General features: G+C 48.3%; 1 protein-coding gene across 2 annotated transcripts in view; it reads right to left on the minus strand.

Annotated features, from left to right (window-relative positions):
- Prkcb (protein kinase C beta) overlaps positions 1-18373 on the minus strand; it is a 347370-nt gene that overhangs the window by 170699 nt on the left and 158298 nt on the right. For both annotated transcript variants that reach the window (XM_050143274.1, XM_050143273.1), the window contains exons 4-5: positions 9868-9979; positions 8978-9106 (exon numbers count right to left, since the gene is read on the minus strand). In XM_050143274.1, coding sequence (XP_049999231.1) covers positions 8978-9106; positions 9868-9979 — 241 coding nt within the window. The remainder of the gene's footprint in view (positions 1-8977; positions 9107-9867; positions 9980-18373) is intronic.

Below are 18373 nucleotides of genomic sequence, written 5' to 3' on the forward strand. Positions count from 1 at the left end.
ATGGGCTGTGGTGGTGATGAGGCTGCCAGAAGGCAACCAGCGTGCCTGAAATTCAGAGAACAGAGCCGGCTCACGGAATGGACAGATGAGGAAGATACATGCGCGTGACAATGGGAACACAAAACACCCAGGCAGGGCCTAAGCCTGGTGCGGCCATGGCTATGGCCACCAGCATCCTGCTCAAAGTAACCAACGCTCTGTCACGGAAATGGCCGCTCAGGTCTGATTGCTACTCTTGCTGGAACCATGCATTCAGATTTTTTGTCCTATATAAAGATTTTTCCATCTTATTGGGTTTTTTTCCCTTAAAAAGTATAAAAGTCAGTCTGGGGAAATGGCTCAGTGGGTGAGAATGCCTTCCCTACATGCATGAGGACCTGGGTCTGAATCCCCAGCATCCATTTTAAAAGCCAGGTGTGCACACCTGCAACCAAGTGATACAGAGTGACAGAGACAGGAGGATTGCTGGGGCTTGCTGGCTGCCAGCCCGGCCCCAAATTCAATGAGAGAAATTAGACCAAGAGTGACAGGGCCTCTTCTGGTCTCTGTGCTTGCTCATGGACACACATACACCGACACACGTGTGTGTGCACACACACATCACACACATCTACATACATATATCACAAACACCCCACATACCATGAGCACACATACACACACATGCACACATATACATAGATTACACATACATATACATACACGCACCACAGACATACACACACACATACACACACACGATATAAGCCCAGTTCTTTAGGAGATGAGGCAGGGGGATCATGAGTTCAAGCTCAGCCTGAATAACTTAGTGAGCCTCTATCACAAAATGAAGTTTTCAAAGGGGGCTCAGGTACCCAGCATTGGTCTGGCACACACAAGGGTTAATCAATCCCCAGTGGCACAGAAAACTGAAATTAGCACAAAGACACAAAGAGACGATACTGCCCTCCACCACCCTCCCCAGGTCTCCACTCCCAAGCCTTTGTGATCCCCATATCTGCATCCCAGTTCGTATCTTCCCTCACCTTTCTTCCCATCCTTATTAAACACACACATACTCTTGTTCACAGGCAGTACCTGCCGCACTTACGTATCTACTCAGCATGAATTCATACCAGCTACTTTTATGAAACCTGCCTTCTTACACAATGGCTATTGATGTTCCTCTAGGTCAACGAGCTCTTCTCAGGAACAGTCAAAGAGCAAATACTCTAGGCTTCACAAACCATATAGCTGCGTAACGAGTTTGGAAAAAAAAAACACCCCACCATACAAATGAATATGATTGCAGTCTAATAAAACTTCATTATAAACTCTGGCAGCAGCCGAGATTTGGCTCATAGGCCACAATTTGCCAACATCTGCACCAGGGCAATACCTGTAACTGGGGTTTTGATTATTCAGACTTTGTACTTCTGAAGTTTTGTAAGTAAAAGAAAAACAGATTATAATTTGAATGAAAGCATTTGGATTATAATCGCACAGCCTGGTGAATTTTTATAAACTGCACACCACTGGATAACCAGCTCCCATTCAGAATATGACCAGCTCCATACAGGCCTATTTCAAGTCAGCATTTTAGGGACTCCCTAACACCCCAGAAGATGGATCTGTTCTGCTCAAGCTGACTCCAATCTTCACCACAGTCAATAAACATGGCTCATTCGGTGTCTGTTTCCCTGCACTCCAGTGGGACAGATTCCCACACAGAGTCCAAGAGTCACCATACACATGTGCTTTTGAGTGAAGACTCTGGGGACTCCCCGAGAGTCACATTTGCAGTCCTGGCAGCACCTTCCTCAGTGAAGTTCCTCAGGCATTTAGACACAGGGGCTGTGCTGTCTTCTCTTAAGGTTGGGGACCTCGGGACATTGCCTGGCCTTGGATGTTCTCATAATACTCGGTGGGGGGACCAGGAAGAGATTGGGCAACCCCAACTTCCCCCAGCTCTTCGAGATTTTAACATCCAACACATCCACCTACAACTTCCAAGCCACAGAGGAAGCTGGGTAGGGGCCCTGGCTGGTGCTGTGTGCAGATAGCTCTCAATAAGGCACTGAATAGGATACACAGCACTGTAGACTTGGGGATGCTACTTGAATCAGCTTCTGCATTCCAGCCGGGGACATTGATACCTTGCTGGGCTTACTTCAAGGGCATCTGCTCCCTGGCCAATGCATAGGAAGCTTCCCACAAGCTGTACTGCACTATTAGGTCTTCACACAGCAACAGCTATGGATATGATAGAGCCTGAGGGGTCTTAGGTGGCAAGGGCCCCTTAATTCCCAGACTCACTGGGGGGGAATGGGTGGGTGAGGCCAGGGCCACTCCCCCAACACACACACACACACACACACACACACACACACACACACACACACACACAAAGAGCATTCTTCCAAGGTCAACATTTAGTGTTTATTAGCTCCTCAGTGACCTCTGTGACACCAACCAATCAATCAGTCAGGGACGAAATGGGTGGGGGCTATGACAGAGCCATAGTTGTCATAGCTCAGCTACTGGACACCTCAGACATGAGTATAATACGTAAATTCTACCTCAAAAATTAAAAAATAAATTCTGATTTTGAGTTTGTTATTTATATGGCAAATTGTTCAGCAAGAAATAAATGGATGTCTGCAATTTACTTTGAAATGTGTCAAAATAAGATGGATGGGTGGATGGAAAGCAAGACAGCCGGACACATGATTGGTCAAGTGTGGTCACCAGCAAAGGGAGATCTTCGGAGATGGATGTGTGGATGCCTGCCGTACAATTCTCCTCACTGCTGGCTCATAGAAATGCTTCATAATAAAATCCTGGGGAAACCAAAAAACTAGGAGGAGTTGAACACCCCTATTCCTCACACCCCAAAGTGTTCCCAAACCCCACACTGACACGGCGCTACAAGCGGAAGGTACCACGGCTTGAAACACTAAACGTTGTATAAAATAGCCTTTAGGGTGTGTGAGACAGAAGAATTTCATCGTCTGTGTGAGTCCCACCTTCAACATATCTCACTATGTTTTTGCAGAGATTCCAAACTGGAAGCATCTGTCATCTAAGACACTTCTGATTCCACACTTCTCAGTGAGTAAAGGTGCTTATTTTGAAAGCCTGACACCAACGTTCCATACCTGGGATTTGCATGATGAAGGAAGAGAATGGACCACATCCTTGTCCTACGTCCTCCAAACTTGTACCGTGTGAGGTGTGCAAATGTGCACACATATATGTATATTCACACGTACCGAATAAGGAAGTGTAGTTTTTCAGAAATAACCCAGAGAGTGAGCTGGGGATATAGTTCAGGAGAAGAGCATTTGTCTGATATGTGCAAGACTCTGAGTTTAGTCGTCTCTCTCCCCCGCCACACACACAATCACGCACGCACACACACACGTGCACGCACCTTTACTCACTGAGCCATCTTGTCACGTGTGTATGCCCCCATTCCCTAAACCCTTCTTTCCCTTTCTGTTTTGAGACACGTTGTTTTCAGTAAGTAGGCCAGGCTGGCCTCGAACTCATTCTGTAGCCCAGTGAGGCCTTGAGCTTGTGATCCTCTGCCTCAGTTTCCAAAGTGGCTGGAGTTGCAGGAATAAGGCACCATGCCAGGCTCAAACTGGAGCATCTCTTTTTTAAAAAAGACTCTATGGAGGAATGGTTTTGGAGTCAGAGACTGCCCCCTAGTGGTCATGAGCTGCTAGTTCATGGTCATTTTTTAAAAAACGAGGCCTGGCTGATTCTAATACTTTGGAATATTAACCCAGGTGGATTTTTCCATCACCACAGTTCCCATTTCCCTCTCCTATGCTTCAAGTAAGTAGTCATCTCAAAGAAAGTGAGAGGTTGAAAAAAACATAAATACAACCCGCAGGTTCATTCTGACTCCATGCTCAAATACCCACAAGCTTAGGAGGTTTGAGGAACGGTGCACATTAAAGAGTGGGCTGTGTAGACACGGTGCCTGGAAAAACATAGAAGTCAGCTTAAACTTGGCAAGAGAATGGAGAATCTGCCTGCGTAGTGGAAGGAGAGCTGAGGGAGATGCTCCGACCATCTCCGGGAAACGGCAAGGCCTCAGGTTGTGACGCCCGTCTAGGCAAAGAGGCCTCGCTTAGCTCCTATTGTAATAGAAGATTCCAGAATATGCTTGGAAAATAGTGAAAACACAATGCCTAATAATGCAATGACTTGGAGATCAAGTGAATTGATAAAAATCTCTAGACTCTCATTTCTGACGGTACAGGGAGGAAGCCTCACTTAGCAAGCAAAACACCACCCCAAATCCCTTTCTTTGCATGCCTCAGTGTACCCTTGCAGAAAGGGCTCAGCAAGCCCAGCTTGTATCATTTTTCTCATTCCTTTGCTCTAGCTAGGTAACAGTCATACCATAAGAGGCTTACCTTGGCCATGGCTCCCGTGAGGACCTTCAAAAAGCTCCACTGGTGTTCCCATGGGACTATCACAAAATTACCACATAGCAGTCTGTGCCCATGAGACCCTTCAAGGCAGAGACCAAAGTTCATGCATCCTTGGGTCCTTCATGAATGAATGGGTGGATGGATGAATAAATGAATCTCTGGAGAACCATCTCACCTGCCTACCGATAGCAACAGCAAACACCTAATCACCCCTAACTACTTCCCCCATCTCCTACCGCATCCCTTAGGCACAGTGTGTGCCCAGGCACCCAGGAATGCTCTCAGGTCTTGAGTCTCGTTCTACCGTATTGACCTTAGAAGAAGGACACCTTCATGGAATTGCAGAAAAGGATCCCCAGGGCTTTGCTTTTGTTTTTATTTCCCCTTCTTTTTACTCTTTCCGTCTTGCTAAGGGTCCTCGTGTAGACAAACACCTCGTGGATGTGATTATATGCACAGGATCAAGTCGACCAAAATCCCAGCATGGAAGACAGTGGCCTCATGAAACCCCGCCTCTAGCTGAAGAGCTACCTTCAGTTGATGGCTCTGGGGGAGGCACAGTCATTGTCCTCTAGGGATGTGGCCTTGGAGAGGCGACTGGTGCTTCAGGATGGGGCGCTACAGCCATGCACAGACAGGCTGCACAAAGCAGACTCGGTGGATTACTGTTTGGTTCTTTAAGAGCCCCTGAAGTTGAGAGAAAAAAAGCAGGGGTGGGGCTATGAGGAGACACTGGGTGGGCAGGGATGGACTGAATTTAATAAAAACACATTAAACGCTTGTATAAAATTCTCAAATTAAAAGAAAATGGCCCTGTACTTAACGCAACCCATTACTTTGTATACTAACTTAAAATTTAATTAAAAAAAGAATACAGCCATAATGTATGAGATGGGAATGTCAGTTTTTCTGTTTCTAAGAAGATATGAATCAAAAGAGGTTGAATAATCATTATATTCATTATCATTATCAACATCATTATATGCTTAGGGACCCAGATTAACTTCAGGCTCATCACGTGACTCTGATCTGGTCCTATGACACGGTGCTGCCTTCTCGCATAAGGTCACAGGGCACAACAATGCCAACAAGGTTTCCTATGCTTCTAGAAGTGCCACTGCTCTGTGTCTTGACACCGTCCAGACAGCAAGGTGGTCATGGGTTCAAGGGGTGAACCCTGATCCCTTGATCACTTGCTATTGAAATTGGCTGAGACCCTGAGGACTGTCTGTGTGCTCAACTGTCTTAGAAGACTAAGAGGGTGAGATAAAACATCTGCTGAATCCAACCAACTTCAGAAGACACCAGTGCAGTGCGAGGCCTCCCATCTAACAGGATCCTCGATGGTATTCGGATTCCACAGATGTGTAGTGATGTCAGCCTTAGCAGAGGCTGGGGATGGGCCGTGAACCAAAAAAGGACCACTCTTCCCTTCTGGGGCTAAGGCAGAAAGAAATCAAACCGAACCCTTTAACTATCCAAGTTCAGTTCACTCTGCCATGAGCGGCTAAGGCATGGAAAGGTCGGGGGTTAAAACCAGTTGAGTTCTGCAGAAGAGTTAAATGCCAGGAGAAGAAAACATGGCAAAGACAGCCACACACAGGGCTACCAGATAGAGAACTCCTGGAGAGACTGGGGCTGGACAGTAATATCACGGTGTCAGATTTGGGTGTTCTGAAGAAGTTAGGAAACCCATCGGTGGGGTTCGGGAGAAGAACTGGCCGTATTTCGTTCTGATCGTGGCCTACAAAAGTGCACAGACAGCCTGAATGTCAGTAGCCAGGGGCGATAGAAAACTCTGTAGTCAGGGAGAGGCTGAACTTCTGAATAGCGTGTGACACCCAGGTCTGGTAAGTGTCCCAGGCTGATGGCCAACAGAAAGTTCTAACCCTACAAATACTGCCAGGGTTTGTATGAGGTGAGATGCAAGGCCACTTCTGGTGCGGAACTGCTGGGAAGACCCCAGGCACCCTTTACCTCTAGTATTAGAATCAATAAACAAGGCCATGCTGGGCACAGCCTGCGCCTGACCTGTGAAAAAGAGATTAGCAGGGCACAGTGACACAGCGGCCAGATGTGAAGCCCTCTCTGCCTGGAACATTGACCAAACTGTGCAGCTTTGTCAAGCCTGAATCTCTGCTTGCCTGCGAGGGCAACCCTAGTCCACTGAACAACCTCACAGCCCCACAATTAGAAGACACAGACACTACTGAAATGCTTGCCATTGTTTAATTAATGCTATCATAGTCCTAATGATGGAAAATTCCATCCTGAACTTGAAGGGTGCCTCATCTTTTCTACCTTCCATTACTGAACTGGATATTGGTCCCCAAAATCTTAAGTTCGAGCCTGCATCCTGGCACCTGTGACCATGACCTTATATGGCTACAGGGTCTTTACAGATATGCTCAAGTAGGGATGAGGTCATACTAGGTTGGGGTGGGTGGGCTGCAATCCAGAAGCTGCCATCCTAACTCAGCAGAGGCAGAGCAAAGAACACATACAGCGATAGAACAACAACAACAAAAAAAACCCTAAGACCATTAGCAACTAGCAGAAGCATGGACCAGAGTCGGTAGGAGCTCTGTATAAGGAATAACACTACTGATCCTGGACCTGTGCCTCCCACCTCCAGGACTCCGCAAGAACAAAAGTCTGTGCTACTTTGTTGCCGTGGCCCTAGAAAACAAATGTCACAGCTGCATCCCAGGACCGCCTCATATCATCATCAAGACTCCCCAGGGAATTCCCCTAAGAGCTACCAAAGCTAACCCAGAAAGGAAATAAATGGGAGGGGGGTTGAGTAAAGGAACCAAAGTGAGCTAAAACAGTGACTTAGTACATAATAGGAGGGTGCTTTCGAGTCAAATGGACCTCGCCTGGGAAGTGAGTGCGGGCATCTGCTGAACCTGGCTCCTGATGGGTAAAAGGATACTGCTTACCTCCTTAGGGTACTGCAGTATTTCAACAAGATGTTGCCTGTAAGCACTTTCACAACATGATGACATATTACATAATATTCAAAAAGCCCTGTGCATGTCAGCTACCATTTTGGTACCACTGTTGGTGAGAAGTCTCATTTTTCTATGTCAATTGTCACAGTCATAAAACGAACATAACAAATACTTGGTGAGACCATATGAGGATCTAAACACACTCTATAAATGGGGCTGCCCATGGTAACCGTTTTGAACCACTAGAGGGCAGCAGAGTCTCAGTTTTCTCCCTCAGGCGCGGGAGGCTAGATTATCAATGGTGAAGCCTAGGGACAGGCTTCCTTTGGACTTGTTGCCAAAGACTCTGTGCCCCACCTCTACCCCAAAGCATCCCACTAGGAGACAGCTGCCTCTTCGCTTGGCTTCTCCTTGAAAGAAAAAGCCTCTTGCTGAAACCACCGCCTCTAAGAACTCACTGGGCATCTGACAAGGATTTAAATTTCACAGGGATACTTTTCAACTTTTATATGGTTTAGGCAAACCCCTGGCAAGCCAGGGCTCAGTATGTCAGTGCTACTAAACCATTTGGGGGCCTCGGAGACAGGCCAAGGCACAAAATCAAACCCTTCATGGCGAAATGACGACACCCCGTTTATACAAATTAGTTACATAAGCCTAGGAGACATAATTCTTCATGTCGCTGGGTCTAGTTTTGCCCCGGTTTTACCATGACGAGTGGGACCCCAGCCCAGATGAATTCCTACGTAGCTTGCGCGTCATGAACAAGCACTACAGAAGGGCAGAGAGACCTCCTTTCCACCCCCCATGCCACTCCACCCCTCAGCAAACTGGACTGTTTCTCTGTCTTATGCAATAGTTCAGAGACACAATAGTGTGCAGAATATTAGTAACCAGCATGGCTTCTACCAGGTTAAAATCTACCAGGTAAAATATATTTAATTACATCGAAGGCCCCACGGAGTTCCCTAAAGGGCACAGACCAACCCTTCCTCTTTAAGACATAAATTCTTCCAAATTTGGTCTTGCTCATCAAGACTCTATGTTCCATTGGAAAAGTCTGGGGAAGGAAGTGAGTATGCCCTCCTGGCTATCTGAATAAGGGCACAGGGACTGCCCAGAGAGACACAGAGAGGACCAATAGGAGACAGAAGGCAGACCTTGTAAAATCCCGAGTCCTTACTGTGTCCTCAATACAAGGAAACCATAGATGTTTGAGACAGTGCAGAGATGTGTGGAGATTACCTTGATTTGATTATTACATATTGCACTCGTGTCAAAATACACAATGACCACAAATATATACATTTATCATATTTCAATTGCACGTTCTATTTTTTTTTTAAAGAAAGAATGCTGGGGGGGGGGCTGGGTTACAGCATCTGAGGCCAGCATAAGGTGCTGAGAACGTGGCACTGAGGGTCCACAGTCTGAGGATTTCACTATGGAAAGGGGCCACACTGGGGGCGGGGCCAAAGCAGCAACACCATGCCCCTCCATGCACCCATAGCCTGCTGTACACTGTCCTCGCCTCCCCCGCCTGATCAAGGAACTCGGGGGCTCCCAGCGCCGGGGCAGCGCCTCGGGGTCACCTACCGACAACGATGAGGACCTCCCTTTCAATGTGAGCCTGGATGTAGATGCGCCCGCGGCGTTCCGTGTGGTCGGTGCCACAGAGGCTGGGGACATTCATCACGCAGCGCTTGTGGACGTTCATCATACAGGCTGTGAGGGCAGAGAGAGGGGGGACATGCTTCAGGCTGGTTCAGGGTGGCCCAGGGTGGCCCAGGCTAGGGGTTTCAGGCATCCGCTGTACCTGGGCCAGCTGATACCTTCCTGTTCCCCCACCTCAGAGCCAGTAGCCCCTAGCAGAGAACAAACCACCTTGCCCAACATCAAATCAAAAGGACTTTCTCCCAATCTTTCCCACAACCCTGATGGATGAAAGAAATTGAACTTGGTCATCCTCCTTGAAGGTCAAGGGTAGAGCCTGAAGCAGGTGCCTCTGTACTTCTGTACTCCAGTGGTTCTGAAGCCCCAACTCGAATGCCCAGTGCACCACTCCCGTGAGGGAAGATATGCAGGTGGTCAGGTGGAGGACACAGCCACACCCACCCTGGTTGCCCCCACAGGAATGTTTACACAATGTCATCAAGCTGCCCCGTGTTGAACATCATCAGGAACCCAGACTTAAAGTGTGACATCTCCTAATTTTAAAATATTGACATGCAATAGTCTGAGCTCCCTGGAAAGGATGCACAGCAGAGAGATGACTTATGTGCAGTGTTCTGCAAGGGGATGAGCTGACCCAGCTTGTTATAGAGGGCAGAGCTCAGTACAGGGTGATGGGTAATAGTCCTCCCCAGGGGTCCAGAGGACACAGTGCGGATTCGGACCCTAAGCCATTCGGATAGAAGTCTTTCCTATAGCCTTTCCCCACGGGCGGACATGTGCTTACTGTCACTCCCAGGAGATCAAGTACTTACTGTCACACTTCATCCCCTGGTGGATGAGTCCATACAGCAGCGATCCACAGTGGTCACAAAAGGTGGGGCTGGAATAGGTGTGGATCTTAAACTTGTGTTTGCTCCGGGGGTCCTGAGACCAAGAGAAACAGACAACAGAGGCCACTGTCAGTGAGGAGAGCGGAGGACGAACCCTGCTTTGAATGCCACTGGAGAACTCTTCAAGGACTGGACTGGACTGGGTCCTGCTGTGCCTGTGGGGACCATGGGTGGAGCACTGCGGGCAGACTCAGGACCAGACAAGTGGTGTCAGAGGGATGAGTACGTTGTAAGACAGATGATTGGTCAAACTCCATCCCCAAAAGCAATTCACAAGCCCAGCCTGCAAATCCCAGCATTCAACAGCCCCCCCCCCCCTGCTCCTCTCCCCTCTCATCTCTTTATTCTCCGAATGAGCTTCTGGAGTGATCTAAGCCCAAGCCTAACCACAAAGCATTCCCACTTACAGGTCACTTGACAGTTCCTCATCCCCTAGGGAACACACTTCAAAGTCCAGAGGACAGTCTGCGAGCTGTGGCCGAGAGGGCTGGCCTTCCACCCCTCCTGCTCACAGCAGAGCCCTTGAATTGTAGCGGAGGACATGCTGCGCCACAGACACGGGGCTGCCACCTTCCCTCGTAGCTTGGTGTGGCCGTTGAACTAGACTCTGACCAATGGGAAGTATAAACTTCTGGATCATTGCATTAAAAGGAGCATGGCTGTGTCCCCTGGCTCTCTTTCCCCTCCACACTGGCTGGAAGGTGAAGAGAGGTAAGTGATGACCTTGAACTCAAACTTGGAGCCAGCCTGAGAAGAACAAGGGCAGCCTAACAACAGCCTTGGGGGTTGTCCTTTGGGGTTGATACTGAGAGAAAAATCCCATTTCTGTCTCATTCAGGTCACCGTATCGGGAGGCCTGCGTATCTATTAATATTTACTGATTACAGCAGCTAACAGGGTTCCTTAACTAAAAGCGTGACCAGGACAACCTGGCAGTGTGGTGTGGAGGAGACAGGGCCGGGCATCAAAGCATAACCCAGCCATGTTCTTCTGTGATTTCACCTCTTTCTGCTTCAGCTTCCTTGTCCATAAAATGTATATAATGATAGCGTTCAGGCTATCATTACAGCATGAGACCGCTGGAGAGAATAAGTGGATTAACCCGCGTGGAGAGCGGAGCACCTGGCGCCCAGTAAGCCGTGAGCGTGAGCATCGCGCTCTCGTTACCGCTCCTCCACCGAGTGCGTTCATACACACACAAGGTGCACGGTGTGTCCTCTGTGCTCAGGATGCGTTCACTGCATTCACACACCCCCAAGACACCCTCCCTCGCTCTCTGTTCCGCTGGTCCTTCCTTCCTCACAGGCCCTCTTTGCAAACGCAGAACAAAGCTGTTTCATCCTGAAGTTAATTCCACTCCGGGGCTGACGGGACACCTAGCCGTGGCAGCCTGTTGTCTCTCTCTACCTCCAGCCGGTCATCTAGTCACGTGATTCACTGTTGCAGGGGCAGGTGCCTCCTTAGAATTTATATGCTACTCACAGACAGACCGTGAATAGGTAAGCAAATAAATATAAGAAGTATGCATTGTTTTCCAAGTGGGGAGGGGCTTGTCCACAGAGATGCGTCTAACTTAAAAACTAACCCATGTACCTATTCAAATCTGAAAAAAAAACTGATGATATCAAGGTCCCAGTGCTGGTGAGAACACGCTGGACATTTTCCGACAGTTAGCGGGGTTGGGTGCGCTATGGGATGGGTTTGACAGTTCCCTTCAAAGTTGAGCACTCCCTCGTCATAGACGACCTACCTCTGAGTCCCAGCTGAAACGAAAGCATATCTATAATAAATCCATATGTGGCCGGGCGGTGGTGGCGCACGTCTTTAATCCCAGCACTTGGGAGGCAGAGGCAGGCAGATCTCTGTGAGTTCGAGACCAGCCTGGTCTACAAAGCAATTTCTAGGACAGCCAAAGGTACACAGAGCCACTTTGTCTCCAAAAGCAAACACAAAACAAGAGAGGAAAAGGAAAAGAAAACCCACATGTGAAGTTACACCGTCACTCTGCTCACAAGGGCTCCACACCCAGAAATGACCTCAGATGCCCCCCAGTGTGCCAGCTGGTAAGGGATGATGCGTCTTTGCTCTTGGTCCCTCTTGGATGTTTTCGTAGACTGACCTTGAAACAGTCAAGTTGTGGGTTTCAGTTGGGGTTTGACTTTGCTAAGCCTACCTTGTGTATAAAGCAAGGCTCCCCAGGGCTTCGCGAGCTCTATTTTAGACTTTAAAGCAAATCTCCATGAACTAGGCTCGCACACTATTCTGAGCGTAAGGGATGAACCACTGACCACCAACATTCATGACTCTCAGGAGCTACGTGAAGGAAGAGACAGCAGGCCCAGAAGACTCCATGCCACATAATCCTGTTTATATGATGTTCTAGAAAAAGCAAAACCAAGGAGACAAAACAGAGATCAGTGTTTATTAAGAGCCCTGTGTGGGGAGAAGGCTGGGGAGCATTTGAGAACATAGTTTAGTGAGGGGAGCTGTCTCTATACCAACTGGGTGGGTTTTATTATGTGTACTAACATGATTCTGCAGCATGAAAAACATGTGCCTTGGGGCTGGGGAGATGTCTTGGTGGGTGAAGCACTTGCCACACAAGCCTGAGGACTGGAAATCACATGCCAGCGCTCACAGAAGCCAGTGGATATGGCAGCCCCTCTATACTGCCAGTCCCCCTAGGGCAGCAACAGGGGATCACTGAAGCAAGTGGCCAGCTCACCTAGGCAGCACTGGTGATCTCTCTTCACTGAGAGGCTCGACCATGTCTCCATACATAGGTAGAGAGAGATAGAAAAAGACACCGGACATCAGCCTCTGGCCTCTATAAGTACACGCTCATGTGTGCTTCCACACATGCCAACATCTGTGCACACATAAAAATGAATTTTAAAAGGTTCCCTCAAGCCGGGCGGTGGTGGTACATGCCTTTAATCCCAGTACTCGGGAGGCAGAGGCAGGCAGATCTCTGTGAGTTCGAGGCCAGCCTGGTCTACAAGAGCTAGTTCCAGGACAGGCTCCAAAACCACAAAGAAACCCTGTCTCGAAAAACCAAAAAAATAAAAAATAAAAATAAAAGATTCCCTCAAATTTCCTCAGCCATGTAGGTTTCTGGGCCCTGTATCTCCGTAATGAGTTACAGGTTTTTTGGGGGTGACGTTACAACCCTTTGTCATGATTGGCCCTTATGGGAGTCCTGAATGGCCGAGTCTGAAATGTGGTTTCCACTCTGCTCTGAGCAGCGGAACCAGCAGAGCCCAGATCAGGCTCAAGGACCCAGCAGTCACCTATCCCAGTCAAGGTCTCATATGTGACTCTAGTAACAAATGCAGGGTTGGGAAGTCACCGTGTGAAAACTAATGTCACAACTGGAAGCTTGTCTCCATTCCTGGGCAAAGAGACTGTGTCACACACTGAGTTCCCTCTCTACTGTAGAACACTTCCCAGTGTGCCCTCTGGAGCATCTCCCTTAAAAATGGAAAAGGAGTGCTTCAAACCCGACCCAAAGCAACTCCTATTCATGAGCAGTATCAGCCAGTGGGCTTCTCTCTCTCTCTCTCTCTCTCTCAAACAAAAAACAAAACAAAACAAAACAAAAAAACCGACACTACCTAACCCGGAAAAGAGGGGGGGGGAAAGCTGAGCTGGCCAGTGATTGGTCCTGTCCCAGTGGGCGGAGCATGTGTATAGGACTGACAGGCAAGCTGCCATCACAGCCCTCTCTCAGGAGGCTGCTGGGCCCAGACCCCACTCTGGCCTTAATAAAGCTGGTGTGAGCGATTGAGGTGAGCTGAACTCCAAAGCCAAGGACAAGTTATCTCCCTTCTCTTGGCCCTTGAGGTCCTTTTTGGGCTTTCTGATGTGTTGACCTCATAATGGTCAGGACTTAGGTTCCAGTTAGGATTTGACTTTCCTTAGATCTTATGTATAACACAAGAGTCCCCACAGTCTTCCTCAGCTCTGTTTTAAGACTGGATCGTTCCAGTGTGTATGCTGGGGTGCCTCCGTCTCGGTCTCTGGTCCCCAGGACATGCCACATTCAGGGTGTTCTTTGCTCCCATTTTAGCAATAACAAGATGGACCCAGATTGAAGAGTAACTTTGTGTGAGCTAGTGCATGAACGTGCGTGTGTGTGTGTGTGTGTGTGTGTGTGTGCGCACGCGTGCTTGCATAGGTGTGCACATACATGGGTGTGCTTCTGCAGTGCAGTCGTCAATGTGAGGTATTCCTCTCGACACTCTTCACATTCTACTCTGAGGCAACGTATCTGTCCTTCGTAGCTTTTTGTCAATGATACAAACCAGAGTTAATCTGGAAAGAGGAACCTCAAATGAGAAAATGTCCCCATCAGATTGCCTGGAGGCAGGTCTGTGGGGCATTTTCTTGATTCATGACTGATGTGGGGGGATTCAGTTCACTTTGGGCAATGCCACCACTCCTAGGCAAGTGGTCCTGAGATGTATAAGAAAGTAGGCTGAGCTGGGCATGGGAATCAGGCCAGTTAGCATCATCCTTTCATGGCCTCTGCTTCAGTTCTTGCCTCCAGGTTCCTGCATGAGCTCCTGCCCTGACTCCCCTTGAAAATGGACTCCAATCCCAAAAGTGACATAGCTTCCCCTCCCCCAAGTTACTTTTGGTCATGGTCTTTCCTACAGCGATAGAAAGCAAGCTAAGACAATCCCTCACTGAACTGGAGCTTTCTGATTTGGCTAGATTGACTGTCTAAGGACCTTCCCATCCCTATCCTCCACCAGTGAGACTGTAGGCACGCACTGCTGTGTCCAGCTTCTGCTGAGACTCAAACTTGGGTCCTCATCTATAAACAGGGAGCACTTTGCTGATTGGCCCACATCCCCAGCCCCATGGTAACTTCTAAGTCAGCCGGGTGATGGGTTCACAAGGCAAGGCTTTGCTTTCTTTCCTTAGAACCCAATTTCAATTCCTTGTTGCTTGACCTTTCAGATAAAGCTAAAATGGTACTCTGTTCATTCATGTGCCTGGCCAAGTTAGCAACAGACTAGGTTGTCCCTAGCCCTTCGGGAGTCAGCTGTGAGCAAAGACAGAATGCCCACTGTCACAAAAGGTGACTTTTGTGAATGTGACTCCAAAGAGAAATTTAAAAAAGGAAAAAATCCTGCCCTGCCCTCCCAAATATCCCCAACACAGTGTTTCGATCTCTGAATTGTAATTGCATGTTTAAATTACATTTCACCCACGCTTAACTGCAAGCAACATGGGGGAATTGCTCACAATCCCTACCGTATCCCCGAGGCATTATTACACTTGACATGTACAAGGTGTTCAATAAACGTTCAGTCACTGAGAGTTATCATTCATTGAACACGACATGTGCTGGCAAGTACTCTCAGGGATTTACCGTTTGACCCCCATCACTAGAGATATATGTCGCTTGCTACCCCCATTTTAGAGCTGAGGAAACTGGGGGACTAATTGGTAAAGTGGTTTGTCCAGGACTTTCTCAGCCTCCATGAGCAAAGCATTTTGTCTGTTGGTTGGCACACAGCAAGAGGTGGATGAGTTACCATGGCAGTGGTGAGGCTGCAGTCATCACTGTCAAGCACCATGTCCTAAAGCCAAGCACATGCTCCTTTAGGAAAACGGCCTGCAGAGGGTTGTGACAGATACATTAGAGCCAGACAGGGCACATGAAAGCCAGTTAGGCCAACTGTGGAGAATAGTTCACTTCTTTCTGGTTTCTTTTCTTTTTGAGATAGGGTTTATAGAGCCCAGACTGGCCTCAAACTTGCTAAAGAGTCAAGGATGAGCCTGAGCTTCTGACACTCTTGTCTTCATCTTCCAAGCACTGTGGATTACAGGTATGTACTAACTTACCTGGTTCATGCGATGCTGAAGATGGAGCCCACAGCGTCATGCATGTTAGGCGAGCATTCTACCAATTGAGCTGCATCCCTAGCCCTCTCCATGGTTTTAAAGACTCATTTATGCATTTATGTTGCATGTGTATGGGTGGGTATGTGGACCTCAGAGGACAGCTTTTGGAGCAGTCCTTGCCTCCATTCACCATGCGGGTTCCAGGGATGAATCAAGTCACCAAACCAGACAGCAAGTGGCACTATCTGCTGATCCATCCCACCAGACCTTTTATAAGGCACCTCTGATCTCAGCCTCTTGCCTTACTTCCACCAGGATTCATAGTGTTAGGTACCAGCTTCCCCCACCTCCCAGACTGTATAGACAAGCTGTGGCATCTTGTGATCCTTTCTATCCTCCTCCCTCCTGCCACGTGACACAGTTTAGCATTAAACTACACTCACAGGCTCAGGAGAACCTTCCAGGATGTCTGTCCAGGGCTAAGCAAGCCCAGTACTATCTCCAGTATGGGCCATGCTGGCAGCCATGTTTTCAGCTGGAGGTATCTACAACCTGAGACATAGCTCGTAGGAGAAGAGAACACTTGGCTGGAGTGTCAAGTTTACTGAGGAGCTTGACGGTAGAAAGGGGCCAGGACGCTTGTACTTCCAGGCTGGTTTGTCAGAGGTTTCAAGTGTGCTCCAAAAGGTGAGGGTGAGGTATGGGGGTATCACATGACCCTAGGGTTAGAAGGCCTGGGTCCCCTAAAAGTGTCCAAGAAGGCATGCTTCCTGTCATCAAAGGTGAGAGCCAAGATAACTACATGATCTTTAGCACAGGCTCCTCCCACTGACCAATCAGAGTGGACTAAGTGAACAGGGCCTGGGAGTATTGGGTGTTAACCCTGCAGCTCTGGCTATGGAGAGGTGGGTGTGGCTAGCTGGAAGGAGGAAGCAATGCCTCAGAGGACCCAGTAGCTGTGCACCAATTAGGTTAAAAATATGCCAGTATTTTCATAAGTGACATAAGTGTGCTGGTGAATCCAGGTTAAACATCAGTTAAAGAGTGCATCTAAAACATCCTCCATAGGCTTAGGTCCTGGAGTTCATGACCCCTGCTGTTGGTGGTGAAACTTTTAAGAGATGGAGACTAGCTCCCTAGGGGTGTGTTCTTAGAGGCATCTTTTCTCTGGTCCTTTCCTGTCCACTGGACAGTGAGCAGTTCTCATCTTCCACACATTCCTGCATGGGGTGATGGGAGCCCAGGCTGAACCCTCTGAAACTGTGAGCCAAGGATCTCTCCATCTGAATACAAGTTGCCCTGTATTCAGTCAGAGTGACGATCAAACAGACCAACCCATGTACCTTAATCCACACCCACATTGTAGGATCCTGCTTTTGGCCAGCCCTGGTGTGACAGCTAATCATGGTTGTCAACTTGACTGCTTATGGAACCAACACAAACCCAAGCCACTGGGAACATCTGAGAGGGGTTTTCTTAACCAGATTATTTGAAGAAGACAGAGCTACCCTTAATCAGAACCACACCTTCTGGTGGTGACCCAGAACAAAGGTCACATGAGAAAGAAACTTGGCCTTTTGCCTGCTTGCCCTGCTCTTCAGGCCTTCAGTGCCAGATTGGGACTGATGAAATAACCAGTCGCGTGGACTGGGCAATCATTGGATTATTGGCCTTTACAGTGTGCAATAGCCATTGTTGGACTCCCTGAGCCACAACCATTTAGTTACTCTAATAACTCATATATATGCGTGTGTGATTTATATATGTATATAATATATACATATTCATCCGTTCTCTCAGTTCCGTTCCTTTAGAGAACCTGACTAATCCATCTGAGATGCAGCCTCGAAGTCAAACTCTCCCGACAGTTTGTCTCTGATCTAATTCAAAGTTGCAGCTTCCCTCTCTGCTCTCCTCCCCACATCGCCCAGGCCCTGCTGACTTTTACCTTTAACTTGTCTGATGCTTGGCCAGCCTCCTCCTCTATGCTCAGTGGTCAAAGTCTGGGGCCCACAGGCCATCTCCAGCCTGCAAACCACCCGTAACTATTCCATGTGGTGTTTCTGAGCAAGCAGAGAGAATGTGCTCCCTTAAAAAGTTGTAAAATGTCAGGTACAATGTGCACTTCCTGATCTCACTAAAATATTATAAGTTGCGGCACCGTGGACACACATTTCTCCACATGGAGCATTGGCTGCCTGGCTGGCTGAGCCTTCCTGTTCTCCACGGTCTCTGTGACCCCCACTGTGGTCCACCATACCCGTTCTCCCTTCCCCTTCTGTACTTGACCCTGCAGATCTCAGTTCTTTGATGTCTGCAAGATACCCTTCTTCACCCCCACAGTCCTTCGGGTGTGAGCACAGCCTCTAAGCTCCACAATAATCCTCTCGAACACAATGTCAAAGGCTTTTAGAAACGGGGTTGAGACTATTGCACCCCTGCTCTCGAGCATCTCTGGAGTCACCTCTTCCACCCCAAGGAAGCATGTTTTCCCAAGATCCTGGCCGATTTCTCTCCCTAATATTTATGTGGTAGGAGCTGTGTGCAGACTAAGCATAGTGAACCTACACTT

This window comes from Alexandromys fortis, unplaced genomic scaffold, assembly GCF_014885135.2.
Source record: "Alexandromys fortis isolate MF-2015 unplaced genomic scaffold, M_Fortis_MF-2015_v1.1 scaffold_45, whole genome shotgun sequence".
Lineage (NCBI taxonomy): Eukaryota > Metazoa > Chordata > Mammalia > Rodentia > Cricetidae > Alexandromys > Alexandromys fortis.